Below are 18696 nucleotides of genomic sequence, written 5' to 3' on the forward strand. Positions count from 1 at the left end.
ACAACCCTGCACCTCACAGACATTTTAATAATTCATATTCAACTTCAGTCACTGCAAGTTTAATAAACAAGTACTTATTAGAATACAATCACTTCTTCTTAAATCGGGCACTTTTTAGGGATGAAATCACAATAATTACCTGTAAGAATATGTATGAATAACATTCAGTCCTCCTGTTTTCATTATTTTGTTCATTTGCATGAAATCCTTCCCTACTGTTCCCCTTGCCTCTGTTTTAGCAAAGACTTTGCTTTTAATTGGACTGAATATTCAGCAGGGTTCAAACCTGAATTTGTATATAAAAAAGCTATACATAGCAACCTGCTCATCCTGGAATCCATTAAAAATAACAGGAGGGATTGAAATGAGATTATTTCAAGAGCTCTCTTGCATTCATAGGAAAACAGATTTATTGCACTTGCAGCGAAGCTCTCCCAGGCAAGGGAGATGTGGGTGATAACATTGAATCCTCCTAGTTTTTCCTCTTGTTCACAAAGCAGAACCATGAGAATTTCTGAGCTAATTTCATACCTGAAAACCATCTTTGCATGTACTGAGAGCCTGCTCTCTGCACCTCTGCTCAGAGTCTGATCTTACTGTAAGCACAGCAACACACCAACCCTGTCCCCTTCTGCAGCCTCCTTCCCTCAGCCCTCCCTCGGGGATGCACTGCAGGTCCCTGTGAAATTCAACCTGGCACTAAATGGAAGCAGTGGAGAATACTGTACAAAACTAAAATAAACCAGACACTGTAAAGTGGCAACTACAATAAAAACATCTGCAAGAGCCAGGAAAGCAGGTTGAAAAGCTGATAAATCCTCAGAGAAGGCAAGCCCAGCTACCTCAGCATCACGCTGCCAGAGGAGGGTTGACCACAGCCTTACCACGCACCCCTGAGCCCAGCCACCCTCCCACAGGGCTCCAGTGAAATTTGGGCTCACGGCATAAAAAGCAGCATGTTGCCCAAAGAACAGACCAAATTGCAGCCTGCCATCTCAGCTGCCACCCCTCTGGCAGGATGCAGGCTGTGTTTTCATTCCAGGGGAGGTTTCTTATTTCTCTCCCTTAAAAAATAGCTATTTTCATTAAGAGCATCTTTTCTGCACTCCCACTCACAGCAAGAAAATGGAAAGTGATCCAGAGACTTTAGATTTCTCCTTCCAGCACTTGACAGGGGAAGCTTCCAGGAAGAAAAAGAAACCCCACCTTAACAAGATAATTAATTGTTTTGGGGGACGTGTTGTGGAACTGTTTTATGGAAGAGAACACAGGGGGAGGACAATTTTGACTTTCTCAGCAAGGAAAAATAACAGCTTTATAAGTCAGAGGCACACACACCCTAAAGCTGTAGCTGAATTTTTGAAGGGCAAGTCCTCTACTAAGACTTGCCTTACTGGTTGCCCTGCAGTGACCTCATGCAGCAGTCCCAGAAGAGGAGTTGAAGTTGCCATCTCCAAAGGCACAGGCTTGGATGTGCCTCCTGAAGAGGATGCACACTGAACTCCAGGGCTACAAACAGAGGCCAGGTGAAGGAGCAGCATGCTCTCCTGTGTCAGGCAACACGTGGCCTCTCAAGCTGCTCTTCAAAGCAGAACATCTTCCCTTGCACCACAGAGCCACATGGAGCTCTAGCTTAGGGTCCTGGTGAAAGGTCTGTGCTCAGAGGGGCTGTGATTAGAAGCCAAATGAAACAGAGTAAACTTGTAGAGGTTTCGAGAGTGTGTTTTACTGACTGTCACGCACCCCTTTAGTGTTGAAAGTCTGTTGATCCCAAAAGGTTCAGGCTGCTAAACAGAAGTCACAGGAGCCAAGGTGGTTTTCTTTGAAGTCTTGCTTCCAGTTGCTTACAACTTCCAGCTCCCACAGTAAACGAGCTGCAGCTTGGCACTCTGTAGATAAAGGTCTTACATTTGCACTATACCAAAAGAGCTCCCAGAGCTCAGAGTCATTCCTCTGCACCATGCAGATTCCTGTAAAGCACAGTAGGGTCTTTTTCGTCCCATTTGTTTTCCCTACAGATCCCACATCGCAAGTTTGTTTGTTGTTTGTTTTTTTCTAGGAGCAAACTGAAATAAACTGAACATTAGTGTGGCTCATGTCTGTAGTAGATCTTCAGTTGATATAAATAAACAGAGCTCTGACCCATATTCCTAATTCACATTTCTTGCCAAGCCAGGAATGGGTGGTGAAATAAACTCAGGGAGAATATGGTTAACTGTATGAGCCTTGGCTTCAACAAGGTCAAGGACTCATCATTTACCTTCATTTTCATAGTCCTCACGCCAAAACTAGAAGAGGAAAGAGGTATTTATTTCAGTGTCCTGGAGCTCATTTACTCTTGCATTTTATAAGAGCCTGTAACTCATGTCTTCTCCCAACTCATTTTCCCTGGTGCACTGGCAGAGAGGAATGCTGGGCAAACACAAAAATCACCCCAAAAAATACTGACCATGTTTGGATCTAACCTAGTTTGGGAATCTCTGGGATGCAGAGGAAGTTGAACTGGCTACCCAGTTCTGGCTGTGTAAAAGCACCCTGGCTTGTTTTTAAGCTTATTTATGTACAGATCAAACAAACAGACTTCCGAGCGCTTTCATTTAACTTTGATGCCAAACTTTGATGTTTTCACCATTTACAGTAATCATTTTTATGTGCATTTAATATTATTTTTTTAGTCCAAAACACTACACATAAAAAGACCAACTTCATTTAAAATATGCAGCATTTTTGCTATTTGAAAACTCTGCATTTTTAATTTGTTTCTTATCAGCAGAGTACTTCTGGGGCAAAGAGAACATCAAGTTTTTAATGCCTTTCAGTTGATTTAAATTAATATTTTATGTTTCTATTCAAAAGAGCTGGCTAATAGAAGGGTTCTGACATTTTTTCACACTCTTTTTCTGGCATGTGTTATATGCAAAGTAATGGTTATTTCGCAAATGTTTGGTGCTTTATTCCATGATAAGTACCCAAAAGATGACATTTCCACACAGTTTAATGCACTTGGATCACTGCTCAAATGCCCTGTGCCCAGGCTGGGGAGGACAGGGACCCCAGACTCTCAAGATTAAGATTTACATCATAATATATCAACCCTTTGCTTTAGAGGCAAACACCTACCATCTACCTTTGTGTGCTTTAAAGCCCCCTCCCCCAAAAATAACCAAATGGGGAAGTATTTCTCTCCCTAGTTCTGCCCCTGCCAAGCTCTTTCCTAAAAACATAGAAAGCCACAGATAAGAGTGAAGCTTTTAATCAAAAGGGGCCTGAATGATTTCTATTGCATTTAATAACCACTTCATCACTGTCTCTAGATGAAAGTGCTGTATTGGATTCCATAGCTGACAACAGGGATGAGGGAGAGGATAGTCTTCAATTAGGAAGCTGCACCCCTCTCCTTCGAAAATTGATGGAGGAGGACAGTATCTGAATTTCCTTTTCACTGCTGAACACTCCACCTGCCTTTAATCCAGGTAGCTCGGGGGTTGGTAGCAATGTAGTACCAGCAGGATGGAGCTCAGTTTGTATTGTATCACAGTATTTATCAGAATTAAGGTCAGAATGATGCCATGGTCATAATGCCCAGAAACCATCCAAGATTCTGCTAAGAAGACAGTCCTAGATGACTGATAAGGAAGCTGGGAATCATTTCCAGTAGGTATCTGCTATACAGAAACAGCGTTAACTTAGGACAACTCATATTTAACCTACAGGATTCACTAAACAGAGATGAACCCTGGGCTTCTGAAAGCAAACAGAGCTTTTTAAGTTGGGAATCCTGCTTTGCTGCTCCTGTTTAGGCCACAACTAACCTTCAGCTCACTGAATCAAGAATGTCTCTGCAAGCAGGAAAAACTACCCCTCTGTTCCTGACATACCCACATGTTGTACCAAACATTTTCTTCCTTTGTGTTGGTGTATATATGCTCTTACAGCCCTCATCTTCCCCAGGGGCCAGACTACTCTGAGAATTTAATGGGCACACAAACCATTATGTTCCTCAGTTGAAAGTACTGGAGTCAGCCAGTATCAGCTGTACAAATGAAGCAGCAGCAGGTCACCACCCACATATGCAAAGCCCTCACTGAGCATCTCATGAGGAGGATTTTAGACACCTCTGGAAGCATAAACTCTTCTAGCACTTTGGTTAATGGGAAGCAGTTGAACTGCAGCAGAATCACTGGGGATGCAGGCTCTCACAACTATCTCTGCTTACAGCCACCACAGCAACAGACAGATCTACAAATAACATCTGGAAAATGAGGGAACTTAGGAGAGGACCATAATTACTGAGCCAAGTCCCACACAGCACAGGCTACTGCAGAGTTAGACAGCATTTTTACAGAAAGAAACCATTATTGCCATTATCCAGGAGGACAGAGTACAGGGGAGAAAGTTTTCCTCTCTAGGGCAGATGAAGGAGGAGGAGAGCAGTGAGAAGCAATCATTAGTAAAATAATTGGCTGCCTGCTTTGCACAGTTGCCACAAAATGTTTACGCTATCAGTGCCATGAGTGTGTTGACTTGCCAAAGTCACAGCTGTGCCAAGGAACTGTCAGCTGCAGGGGCTGCTGTTGCATTTCACCTTGTCAGTATATGATGAACCCCTGGGTCATCACCCCTATCCCCCTGCTTTCCCAGAGCCATATCAGAAAGATTTATTATTAGCCTCCTTCTGAAACCTAGAATTTTAGGTGATTACTATCAGGACCAAATGTAACATCTGAAACCTGTTTTTGAAAAATGAAGATAGGACGTTGACTGATAAAGGATCTGAATTATTTTTTTTTTTAAGTGAGTAATAAGTTTGAAGCTTCTGTGTAGACCTGTTGTTTTTCCCTGCTGTAGATAGAAAGAAATGTTGACATCTTAGATTCAGGCACAATGATACTGAGTTTACTCCAGGACTATGCTGGAGTGGAGTAGAAAAGTCATTTCATGAAAGTATTTTTGTTTGCTTCCCCCCCTCATTTTCCAACTAACTTTAAGAAAACACACCTTGAAGAAGGAAGAATGCTTTTGTCTTGTATCAAAGACGACGGACATAAAAAAAGAACTCCTAAGAGATGCAAAAGTGGTTAACTGAGCACAGGTAGTCATTGCAAAAATTCCATCAAGAAGTCTCACTTATCATTGAGAAATCATATTAAAGAAAGGTATAGTCTAGGAAGGAAAGACACACTACACAGTAACTTATTCATAGACTACATGTGCAAGGAAAGCTTCTAAGAGCACAATCCTGAAGGCAGCTGCAGATCCCTGCAAGTCACTGCTGCTCTCAGTTCTGGGGGTGGTGAGCACACTCAGCACACTGCAGGATTTGCCTCTAATGGCTATCTGAGCCCAAAGCCAAACTGTTAAATTAATAAAATCCCTACATGCTAGATCAGGACATGAGAAGATTGCCTGCGTTGCTGAGAGATTATCAAGTGAATAAATCTAGCATGTGATAGATAAAACAAATACCCATTAAAAATACAAATCTCTCAACACTGGGAAGAGAAATGCATTCCCAGCACAGACTCTGAAAGCCTTCAAAAAGACAGGCATATCCAGCATCAGAACAGATGGAGAAGATGAACAATAATTCCTTTCCAAGCATCCATGCCCACAAAAGCAGTGAACACAGGCCCCCTAAAGAGACAGATAATAAGAGCAAAAGAAAAATGAAGAGTATCTTCAAACACCTCAGACTTGATGAGAACAGCTGGGAATCTCTGTTTTGAAGTGTGACATACTAGAGACAAACTCAGACATTTCTGGCTACTTAGCCAATAGTTCAGTTGGCATTGCCTTAATCTCAGAAATTTTCACTGACTTTTGTAGGTAAGAGAGGTGTAACTGCACCAGACTTTTGACCCTTATTTTTGGCTCCAGTCAGCCCAAGGTAAATCCAAGTCTGAAATAATTTTACCCCTTCCCTTCACTGACTTTGGAATCCACCTCCCCCTCCTAAGGGCACCTCGGTTCTGGTTGTTTCACACTCAGATTTCTCTGGATATGCCTTGGTCAAGAAGATGCCATTTGTCTTCCCTCATTGACCTGCCTGCAACCCCATTTCTACATTTACCTAAGGCCCTGGGCACACTAAGGGTGAAACTCATAACCAGCGTTATTTAAGAGGTTGCTACCAACGGGTATCCTGGGCAGCTTCCCAGTTCATATGGACAGGGCAGACAAAACCCAGCTGGAGCATATGCATGGATATGCTGTCCCCCACTAGAAGCTCTTTGTCTCTAGAAGTCATCCCTGGTGATTGAGCCTTTCCAGCTCAAGGTTCAGTATCTCCAGCTTGTCTTTACTCACAAGAACCGTGTTACAGGCTCCAACTTGGGCACCTCTGTCACAGCACAAATTGTTGCTTCAGCCTGTGCTCTGAGCTGACAGAATATAAACCCTCCAGGCAGCCTTCAGCCTCAGTACTAACTCCAGTAAAACCCCAAGCCCAGACCCCCTGGGAAGAGCCTGCCTCCTAAGTCAGCACTGCCTTCCCCCACTTGTACAGCCAGGTTCTTCTTTAGACCTCACTGAACTAGTGACACATTTCAGGCTTGAAAGAAATAGAAAAGGACTTATTAAGCCTGTGATGAGAATCAGAATAATGAATAGCTGAAAGCTAAAGCTATGCAAGTTATGATAAGTTATGCAAGTTATGACAAAAGGTATTTAGTTGCTGGAAGAATTACCACAAGGCAGATGTCCCACCTCCATTCTGCACCACACTGGGGTTCAGCTACACCCACTTTCTGGTGAAAACTTCTGCTTTTTCCAATTTTCAGCTCTTTTAAGAGTTTTTCAGTACAGCAAGGTGAATGATTCAGGAAATTCAAACTCCAGAAGAGAGGGCAGCAGCACGAGGCTCATTATTAGTTATTTAATCAGCCATTTGTGGGGGTTCCTGGGCTTGTGCCAGCTCTACCTTCAGAGTTTTTGGACACACACTGTGTGAGGGGAAGGACTCCTGTGCACTCTCTCAAGCTGTTCCATTACATCTGATTTATAGCATGACACTGCTTGTTCTAGCCCATAACCTTGAGCTTGTAAACTACACAGGGGAAAATTTACTAACCACTGAGTTCATCTTAATGCACTATTGGGACTCTCAAGTGGGAAAAAAAGAAGGCAAAGAATCGGGGGCATCCAGAGGAGCTGGTTTTGAACAGCAATCCTTTCTTGGCCCAATCCAGAGCATCTCACAGTCCACTCTGTTTTCATTTAAATAAAGTTTTAATTTACATGGTCAGCACAGAGTAAGGACCTATGTTTGTCTTGCTTTGAAGGTGATAATCAACAGGAGAGTTGTAGAGACATTTCACTTACTAGCTGCACACACGGCTGGAGTTTACCTCAACAGCACATACAAATGCCTTTACTCCACCCTTCGCTGGCATCAGAGTTTGATTAATAACAGAAGCCAGAAAACTGTTTTGTAACTTTTCTATTAGGAAAGAAAGTTGTCACCCATGCAGCAGAACAATTTCCTAGCAGTAAAGGAGTCCCCATCAGTGTAAACAGAAAAGCACTGAGAGCTGGAATACAGGTGTTACAGGTCCTTAGTGCAATTCTGATGAGCAGCCTAACACAGACCTGAGACTTGCATGAACATCGGAGCCAACAACACACTCTCATCAGAGGCTGCAAACTGCATCCTTGGCTCCACCAGAAGTGCGGCCAGATGACCAAAGGAAGTTATCTCCCTTTCAGCAGTGCTGGTGAAGCTGTACCTGGAACACCAAGTCTGGTTTTAGGTTCTGCACTGCAACAGAAATGGGGAAGCTGGAGAACAGGATTTATGAGGAAAGGCTGAAGCTGGGCTTGTTCATCCTGCCCAAGAGGTCAGTTAGCAGGGTGATCTGACAGTAACAAGGAGTTACAATGTGATGAGGTCAATCACTTCTCAGTAGCGCCAGGGAACAGAATAAAGGACAAGGACAACAGAGCTTGGAAGCTCAGGCTGGCTTGGCAAGAAGTTTTTACAGGGAGACAAGCATAGCACTAGTACAGGCCAGAGGTGGCTGGGCCTCCCATAGTGTTAGAGACACAGGTGACTTGATGCAGTGTTAACAAAGGTCCCAACTCTGAGCTAATTTAAAATAAAGATATCATACGAATGCAAATACAGTTTCAGCCTCCACTTCATTATTTTTGGAGCAAAGAAAAAGGGAGTCTATCTAGGTTCATCTTTGACAAGTTCATTTTACCACACAAAACTTGATGGCTGCACTACTGTGAGATACACAGAAGCAGCACCCACAAATGCAGTAATTATTCAGATGCTCTGCCCCACGTTTTGTCTTCATTTTCAAGGATGCTCAGTTCAAGTGTATTACAGACTTTCAGATTAATTTCCTCAGCTAATACTCTGAGGTGAACGTTTAATTTGCCCAAGGTAAAGTTACACTCTCCTTGGTTTGTTCCCTTCAATGGCAGCCTGCCCTCCATACCAGCATACAACTTCCTTGAAACACGAAGACAGTGTTGATGTTATAGAGCAAATACAAAATGAGCTCTGCGTTTGCTGACTATTCCCAGAAGATATCTTGCTCCTTACTTCAGTCTAAGTATTCAAAAGTCAGTTCCTGAAACTTTCCCCTCCTTTCAAGTAATTTTGCCTAGGTAAGGCTCCAGCAAACAGCAGCCTGTGTGATTATTTCTGCTATCACAGTCTCTTATTTTGTTTAATTTTTAATTATTTTAAATTACACAGCTGAAGTGCAACTGGATATATAGCAGTGGATAGATGTCATTCAGCAAAAAGGCTTGTTCTTTGAAGAGCCTGAACTAGGGGCCTTTCTAGCAGGAGGACTGTAGCTCATATGCTGAGGAATGTCACACTGCTTCTATGGTCCATGGAGGACATTAGGGGTAACCTTATTAGTATTTAAAGGATAATACTGTTTGTAAACGACTTCCCAGCATCCCAACAGTGGATTTTCATAGGGACTGGCAGAGAGCAGCAACTCCTATTGTTCCTTCACTCCAGTGACTGGTTTCCCAAGCAGGAGCAGCAGTGCTGTGACACAGCTCCTGTTTGTGCCCCAGGTAATCACACAATTTCCACTGAATGGCCTTGGTCGTGTCAAGTCCATACCAGGTACAGCAACACAGCTGGAGCACTGGGCAGAACACACTGTCAGTGCCCAGGTACCCCCTGAGCCCCAACACCTCAACCACAGCAATTCCCAGGACAGACCTGACCAGAGTCAGAGGTACCCACCCAGCTGTCCAGTCATTGTCTATCACACTGTCATTTATCTTCCACATTTTAAAAGAGGCTAATGAACTTCATAACTATATTCATGAGACTTTCCTTACTCTGTTTTTGATGAACTACCTCCTTAATAAGTGCCTAGGAGTTTTAAAAAGGAAAAAAAAAGCAAACAAACCACACACATCCAAAACCACATCAGGCTGACTTGACAGAAGTACTTCTACTTTCTCAATGGATACTTTAAAACGTTTATGAACAAGCGCAACAGCAGGTTTGGAAGTTTCTCTCAATTAAATCTCACATTGCTGAGCACAGCTCACAGCTCTGCTCTCCTCAGATTTCCCTGAAGCCTCACTGCACCTTCACACTTACTTGCTCCTTCTCCAGTTTTTGTAACATCAGCACATACACAAGTGGTGAGTTTACAGTGCCCCCAGATGTTACTCATGAAATCAGCACCAAGTAGAGGCCTTGGTGTTTCTCCTTCCCGTCCCTTCTCATTTAAGAACACTCTTTTATCAGAGGTCACAGCAATAAATGATGTTTTGCTAAAACCTTGTTGCAGTTAGCATGGAATTTCGTGTCTGAATCCATATCAGATACCAAACTAAAGTGCAGATGTACTAATTACCAAGAAAGTACAGTAGAATCAAACCCCTCAAATTTTATGTATATATAGAACTTGCCAGTAAAAAGCTTTATCACTACATCTCAGGCAGGTTCCCTTATCAGTGTTTTGATGCAACTATCACAGAAACCACTTCACTCTTACCATCCTACCAAGGAAAGGCAGGGACCAAGCCAGTTCAAGCCCCTCGCCTCACCCAACTTCCCTGTTACAAACACACCCGTAGAGCTTCCTTAGCCAATACCATAAAGATCCACTCTGGGTTATGCATCTTTAAGATGGCAGAAAAGGCTACTCAGGAATAAGAAGACTAAAAGCACGTCAAAAAGGAGTTTTCCCACTTACTATCTTGAGGAAGAAAACAAGAATGACAAGCAAAAGCCATACCTTTTGACTGAAAATATTTGAAAGCCCCAGGTCTGTTTGTTTAAAGGAGTTTCAGGGCCATCTGCTGCATCACAAAGAAGCTGGAAAAGACATCAGTCGTATTCTCACTTCTCTCCCTCTCTGTTGATTCATAACCAGAGCAATGCTATCTCTAAGGATATAGCCTTCTCTGGAGGTTCAAAAAGGATCCAAAGCAAAATCTACAGTATGCAGGAGAAATAGGTACTGGAATAAAACACCTAGAAGCCAGGGTTTAGATATTTATATGTATGTAAGTGTAATGTGTGTGAGTGCTTAATAAACTTGAATTATTTTGCAATTCTTTAGTCTTCTCCCAGATCGCTGATCCCCAAAAAGATTAAATGACTCAACTTTGCTACAACTTGTAAGAGATTCAGTATGACAGAAGAGTTTAAGGGCAGCTGGCAGAGCAAAGCACAGCTGTTTATCACAGTACAACAGAAACAGTTCTTCAAACACACATCAGGGACTGCAGAGATAGAGAGTTTTATCAGAACACACCTTTCAGACAAGTTACTAAATCGTGGTTTTAACAGCAAGTAATGTGTCTGAAAGTGCACTGCAGAAATCCAGACTGCAAACAGGCACCCATTAACAGGACTGAGCTCTGCATGGACCTCTTGTGTAACTTCACCATCCCCAATACTCTTTAACATAATGAGAACCTTTCTTTGGCAGCCAAAAGAAACACCTGTATGCCACCTTCATTAGGACAATAATTTGTTTCCTTACAGAAGCTGCTCTCAACCATCATTCAAGTACTGATCCAAGTAAACACAAGTAAGAAAGGCTACCACAGGCTGATGTGGTAAAAAGACCCAGATGAGGTAAGCAATCTATCTCCCATACTGATGTTCCCAGAATGGAAAAGTCTAAATATCAGACATTTGCATGAACAAGCAATTGCTCGTTCTCTTTTTATGGTGATGTTCATGAACTCTGGCCATCTGAAGTTAAAAATTTGACTGAGTGAAATGAGATTCCCCCTACTGATCTCAGTCTTTTTCTCTTCGAAGAAATAATGATACAAATGGGATTGTTTTCATAGAACTGAAAGCCTGATTTGTATATGCAACAAGCCATTTCATATTATGTCCACAGAGTGTTACTTTCTCCAACATTACAAAGCAATTTGTTTCCAGATAGCGCAGAATAATTAGTTCACTCTTCAACAAAACAAGGTTTTCTCCATATTGTGCCTACTACCCACACTGAGTTTCCACAGAAAGCTCCATGCACATATCAGACTATTAATGCCAAGGGCAGAATCCAGAAGAGTTTCAACGCCCTGTTAGGTTTTTGCTGCCGCTTCCTCTCTGACAAACTAAACACTGCCACCTACCGACTGCCAAAACCTGAACTTTAAAGGATTGTTTTTTTTATTCCCCACTCCCAGACACATGCCCAAGAGGCACAATAATAGCTGTAAGGAAAGTATTACATCCCAGATAAACCATAAATCGATGTCTGTATTCTTAAATATTATTGCTGCTTTTTTTGTTCCAATGCTGTAGCTACTTTAAGAAATTTTACTACTTTTAGTCCAAATCTGATCTTGCAGTTTGACTGTCAAGCACATATTTTTACCATCAAAGCCCCCCCCATACATAACAGAGACACCTGTGTGAACTTCAGTTCGTTACAAGCTTTATAACAGCATCGTATATTCTAGATTTGACAGTCCAGGGTCGCGTTTGAAGGCTGTGTTGCAAATAACATCTGCTGCTCCAAGATTTTTCCATGCCTATGGCTTGACAAATAAGAAAAAATCCTATGATCATTCTCACATCATCCAGCTCCAGCAGCACCAAAGATATAACTAAAGCATTATTTTAATTATTCTTTTATACAATTACATTGTCAAACAAGAGATACCTATACAGTCACAACAGTCTGTCAGAGTGTATGAACAAGGGTTCTGTTTCGCAGCTGCTGCACATATTCTTTTGCCTGGTCAAAGCCAGTCCTTGGTGGCTCTGGAGGGGGAGGAGGACCTTCCATCAGCTTCACAAAGTAGTGGCACCTGTTGATTTTCATGAAGGCAAACATGCCCTTGGCATGGTAACGAATGTGCTTCACGTAGCGGCCTCTGCCCGTCAGGGACTCGGCTGAAGGAGAAAGGAGAGAAGGACTGTTGAGTTGAGGATGAACTGCCACACAGCTGCAACAGTAACACCTGTCTTGCCAGTGTATGTTTCGTGGCTGCTTCTGGAAAGTTAATTCTACTCAGGATTCTCTCCCCCATCTTTCTTCTGTTACATTCAGCAGATCAGTGATACAGAGGGCCCTGTGAGCTGAATTAACACTCCTCAGGAGCACAGAAAAGGTGAATTTAGAAAGCATGCACACAAGATAAATATGTAGGAAAGGGCAAATCCAAAGGAAGCTAGACTGAACACCTACTAAATTATATAGCTCTTCTGAAGGTGATATTAATATCACTGCTTTTCAGTAGTTTGCCTCATGAATTCCTGTAGAAGTCTTACAGACTTCATTTTCTCCCCTTATTGCATATATCACAGGTATTTTCATTATCTACACGTCCAGTCCTGCACTAGCAGCTGAACCTTCTTATGGCAGAGGCCTGGAATGCTCCAAAGAATTCTAATCAAATCTGCTCTACAGTCCAGGTGACTTTAAGCTTATAAGGTCTGTTTAGTAAAATTCACGCCACATTAGACAAAATGGGAAGTAATATCTTTGGGCCTAAAAACACCTACAAGTAAACATTTCTCTAACATTTTTCTGTGCTAAAAAGTGCTGTAGTTATTCCAAGCTTATCCTGTAAACAACTACATCTTTTTACTAAGAAGTTTTCTGTCAATACTCATTTACTTGTATACAATTTCTGACAGAAGTTTAATTCTGATCCTGCAAATCTAGCTGTACCAGCCACAGACAAAGCCTCCAGCACCTCTGTTCACTGGCAACATTAAAAAGTAGTAACGGTTTGCTTTCATATTCATGTCAAGCATCTTCCTCTTCAGGACCTTCTGTTCACAAAAGGAGCAGAAATTCCACTCTCAGATGAATGCATCTTAAAAATGATGCATCTGGCAGATGCCAGAACACCACCAGTCAGGCACCAACTGCAACAAAGTGATGGCTAAAGGCTCAAAAACCACTACTAACTTCAGCTGTGTTGCAAGCACGTGCCTTTCATGTTTTGGTAAAGATAAGTTCAGCAGAAACTGCCCTCTATTCATTTCTGCTGATTTGAAGCCAGAAAAACTTATTAAGGATAAAACTTTTTCATAGGGCAGGATAGGGTAGGATGACATTTTCCTGCACTAAATTAAAAAAAAAAATGTACCTATATGTAAATTCGATTTGAATTCCACGTTGTGCTTTCTTACGGCCAAGTCCTGTGCTTCCAACAGAACCTGTAACAAAAGGAAAAGAAATGGAAATACTTGAGTAGGAATTCAAGCAATGCTATTTCTTATCTCTAGATAACATGGAAGAAATTGAAAGTTTAAGTCAGTTATAGAAAAAGTATTTTATAGAGATAAAAACTGTTAAAAGACAAGCATCTTTTACATAAGGATGTTCCTTGCATACAGACTGAAATAGCCTCAGGAGAACTTTAGTACATTTTTGGGGAGGAAAGGGAGTGGAAATGATGGTTCTCATCAGCATTTGTCAGCCTTCCATCTATAGACCTTTGTCTAACTAGACATCAGACTAGAAACAAATTCTAAGGTGGGCAAAATGAACCTGGGTCATTCAACATTTTCAGCTCATACAGGGCACATCTTTGCCATTATTATGCCAGAGACCAATGCTTCAGCCAAGAAAATGAGTGATTTGAGAATCCTAACAACTACAGTGTATCAAAAGCCTTTGTGCCTTTACAGGCCTTTCCTTGCTAATATCCTTCACCTCTTAAGAACCAAAGCACACAGATGTAACAGCCATTAGAGACCAGGATTCTGCATCATTTACCAGGAACTTAACACCAAGCACTGTTGCAGAGGGCACCCACATGTAATTTATCATCATGACAAATGAACACAGCCAGCACAAGTGATCCAAACATATTTATAAGTCACAGTATGACATGACTGTAACAAAAATATGTTGTTTGAATGTGTTCTCAACAGGCTTACTTGAAACATAAGACCCTACAGAAATATCTCCAAACTTCAGGTGACAGGTATTGATTTTAAAGTTTTCTTGAAACTAGAAGTGTCAAAGAATACTACTACATACCTCTTTGATCACTTTTGCTCCCTTTTTGTCACTAAATTCCAACTGAGCAAGAGCCTGATCAATGGTCATTCCTTTTATCTGCAATCAAAGTGTTAAAATTAACTCCAGCAATTACAACTATTTCCCTTCTCTTATTCAGAAGACATTACTTGACTTACATTGCCATTACAAAAACCAAAAATACTTTAGTTTCCTTAATTACCACTTCTTCAATATCTTACACACAGAAAGTCTGAGCTAAATATTGAATAAATCTTGACAAAACATTATTTTTTTTCTTAAAGAAAAAAACAGTCCATTACTATCTTTCAAAACTCCTCGTGCCATCTACCACAAGGCAGAAATCAACACAGAAATTCTTCCACAGTGCATAATCTGTGCATGATCCTGGGTACACCTGAGAGAGCACACTGGGATAAAGCAGCTAAACCAAACCACAAACAGCTGCTCCCTGTCCAGATCCAGGCTCATCCCAAGGACTCAGTATTGAAGAGGCCATTAAGGCAAATACAGCAATCAAATTTTGCATTCTAACACAGTACAAAGTACTCTTTGCTTACCAGTTTTGCCAGATACCACATCTTATCTTTGCTGTATTTTATGTCTCTCCGACAGTGATATATTACCTGGGTGCAAAAACAAAAGTTACCAGGATCAGTAATTTTGCTGTGAAAATAAGAATGGACCATCCATGCCTGCTCCACAATTTTCTTACTAAGAATAAAATAAGTATGGCTCTCCCTACTATACCATGAGCACACTGGATCAGGCACAGCTTTGAGATTTGAAACTCTGATATTTGAAAGTATTAAAAAAAAGTTGCTGGCACACAGAAAAGTTTAACGCAATTTTATGACAATTTGTTCATAAATAGAAGTCCCTGAAAAGGATAATCAGAAGATTTCTCATCATCTTTTCCTCTCATCCTCCCCACCTTTAGAAGCAAAGATTGACGTGCCCATTCAGTCTTAAAAATACTATTCTGCTGTCAAGTCAACTTACTGGGAGAGCAACTAAACAATATTACCAGAATGAACTTAATTACCACTTCAGAAGAGAAGATGCTTTCAAGTTTGATTGGCATGAAGAGCTGCCTCCACAGACCCATTCAACATTATTACTGACAGGGACTAACAGTAGCTAGTAGCATTTAACATCAATAAATATTTGAAAGCAGTGGCATTCTTTATAAACAGGTAAAAAACTGATTTAATAAGCGAGTCAGTCGATAGCTGCATTTTCACCCACATTGCATGAGTCAGCACAGGCCACATCAGAGATTTCTACATCCTATGGCTTAATGGTCACAGGGGCAATCAGTGAATGCTCATGGCCCACAAAAGTACATGCCCAAAAAATCTCTTTTCTTTTGACATGCAAACACTTTACTTTGCTGAGCAGTGTGTCTAACAGAGGCCACAACACATCAATTCCCAATGGAGAAAAATGACAAAAATGGAATTCAAAAATATCAGTTCTTGACAGCGAGTAAATACTGAAGAGTTAACCTAAAATCCTCCCAAGCTGAGCTGTAGTGAAAACAGCACTAATTGGTCCTTTCAGTTATCAAATACACAACATTCTCTTCCTATGCAACTTCGGAGCCTTGCTTCCACTTGCATTTACCTGCAACTTCCAAGTTACAAAGATAATATACTGAAATAATGAACAAATAAGCTATAAAACTAGTGCCTTGTACAGTCACCCAGAGCCAGTGACAATCTGCTCAGAAATTGCTGACCACACACAGGTAAGGACATTCCCAGGTGCATCCTTACAGCTGGTCTGCGGGGTTCTCCAGGCAGCTGTGGAGGGTAAACAATCCTGTTCTTTTTCTCCCACTTCCCAGTCTTCTGCAGAGATGTGCTTGTGTGGATGCATGACAGAGGGAAAAGGCTACAGGATGGCAGCCACCTGCAAGACAAGACCACAGCCTCAGCTGCTGAACACAACAGTTCTTTTTCCCTGCCCAGTTTAGCTGGAAAATTGTGAACTTGACTGTGTTGATAACGAGAATCAACACATTTTCCTACTCATAAAATCAAACTATTACAGTGTGTTATAGTTTATGTTGGAAGGGCTTTTTAATTCAACAAGAAACCCCAGGCTTCCCAAAGCAAACCATGAACCATCAGTGACATTGGTACAGCACAAGACTCCACAGTTAGTGCTCCTGAATCATCCCACAAAGGCACAGTCACCTCTGTTTATATCTTTTCCAAGACCTACCAATACTTATTTGACTCTTACCAACAACATTTTTAGCAATAAAAATTTCTAGTTTTTCAAGGGGTTGAGTATCTCAAAGCATTAGAAATTTATAAACATTCTGAAATCTGAAAGGAGAGATGCTCTGAACTACTTCCAAAATGCAATCAAGTCAATATAAGACAAGCTGACAGCGAAAAAAATCAGTCTTCAGTCAGTCTGCTCACCTCAGAACCTGAAAAACCAAGCTACATTTTGCCCCCCTGCTGCCTAAATAAAGTAGCACTGGGCAGCCACTCCCAACTGCAAGTTCAAGACCAGATACTGTGAGTTTTACTAAGCCTTGAACAGCTTCGTGTGGGTGGCAAACTGTGCAAAGCATCTTAAAAATAACTGGCAAACAAAACATGCTGATTAGTTTCAAGAGGACATTGTACACCTCTACGTTTTGGTTTATTTGATTAATACCTAAAAATGTCACTGAACAAGGCAACGAGTCATCATCATCAGGGAGAATATCATGGATTAGTACAGGACAATTTTTGACAAGCACATGAATATCACTCTGTAGTTTAACAAATTGAGCAGGAATGAACTAAGCATTCCCTTCCTGCCCTCAGAGAGCACATTAATATATCTGACAACTTAAGGAACATCACATTCCCTCTATCTTAAAGTAATCCAGCCTCATGTGAAGAGCAAAACTATTCTAACTTTAGGAAGGGACACAAACACATTGCAAGCAAGAGAAAACTGTGACAAACAACAAACAAAATACATTATATAGGCGTGAGGGGAACAGGATGGAAAAACGCTGAAGGAATGCTAGAAGGAACCATCCACAAGCAGCAAGTGGGACATACAAACAAGAATTTAGTAAAATAATGAGCAGATAACTCTGTCCAACTGCAAGGAAGCAAAGTAAGGGCAACATAAACCTATTTCTTCTTTCTCTGGTGACACAGGTCTCTGCAATTTAACTACACACGCTCCAGCAGAGACCAAAGCTCTGCACTTGGAGGATCCACACCAGCCTTCCCTCTGAAGTCAGGGATACAGCAGTACCACTGCTCCCACAGCACAGCCTGTGATCCCTCCAGACTGAGAGGGAAATTCAGTAACTACAGAAAAGCAGTGGCTGAGGACAGCACAGGGGGGAGCAACAGGTACATTGTTGCTGTGACCTGCACCACAAGGTCAGAGGAAATCTGGAAGACACGTCTGTCATGGCACAACATCTCAGTACATAGAAAGACACCACAGGGGCAGAGAGTGACCTGTTCCCACAGCCCCGGGGCAGGGGGGAAAGGCAGAGAAAGGGCAGAGCCCCAGGTACCCCCTGGGCAGGCTGCCCGTGTCCCACTGCCTGGGGATGGCAGGGGGGCAGCAGAACCACACTCACCTCTCCGGCCGCGCCCAGCTGAGCAGACCCCGCGCCCAGGAACCGCCTGAAAGGGGGGAGCAGAGATCGAGGAATAAACACAACCATGGAATCACAGAATGGCTGGGTTGGAAGAGACCTTGAAGATCACCTTGTTCAAACCAGAGACACCTCCCACTATCCCAGGTTGCTCCAAGCCCCGTCCAACCTGGCCTTGGACACTCCCAGGGATGGGGCAACCACAGCTTTTCTGGGCAACCTGTGCCAGGGCCTCACCACACTCACAGGGAAGACTTTTTTCCTAATGTCCTATCTAAACCTACTCTCCGTCAGTGTAAAGCCATTCCCCCTCGTCCTGTCACTACATGTCCTTGTAAACATCTTCCCCGCCCGCTCCCTCTGGCACTCCTTGGAAGGCCACAACCAGGTCGCCCCGAAGCTTCTCTTCTCCAGGCTGAACAACCCCAACTCCCTCAGCCTTTCCTCACGGGAGATGCTCCACCCCTCTGACCACCTCGGTGCCCTCCTCTGAGGGGAGAGCCCCCCCCAGCAGCCGCCTCACCCGCGCCCAGCGCCCAGCGCGCCGCCATCTTCCCGGCCGCGCTTTGCGACAGCGCGCCGGGCAGGGGCAGAGAGGCGCGGGGTTTG

The 18696-nt window shown here is 42.4% G+C and overlaps 1 protein-coding gene across 1 annotated transcript; it reads right to left on the reverse strand.

Annotated features, from left to right (window-relative positions):
* Positions 1–11877: 11877 nt before the first annotated feature.
* Positions 11878–18676, reverse strand: MRPL22 (mitochondrial ribosomal protein L22). The gene is made up of 7 exons (XM_051793503.1): positions 18611–18676; positions 18070–18115; positions 16238–16373; positions 15020–15085; positions 14460–14537; positions 13561–13630; positions 11878–12355 (listed from the first exon to the last, which is right to left on the reverse strand). The coding sequence occupies exons 1-7, from the start codon at positions 18636–18638 to the stop codon at positions 12144–12146; spliced, it is 636 nt and encodes a 211-aa protein (XP_051649463.1). The 5' UTR covers positions 18639–18676; the 3' UTR covers positions 11878–12143.
* Positions 18677–18696: the final 20 nt, after the last annotated feature.

The sequence above is a fragment of the Manacus candei genome, unplaced genomic scaffold (assembly GCF_025592945.1).
Source record: "Manacus candei isolate 608988 ecotype Guabito, Panama unplaced genomic scaffold, ASM2559294v1 h1tg000037l, whole genome shotgun sequence".
Taxonomy (NCBI): Eukaryota; Metazoa; Chordata; class Aves; order Passeriformes; family Pipridae; genus Manacus; species Manacus candei.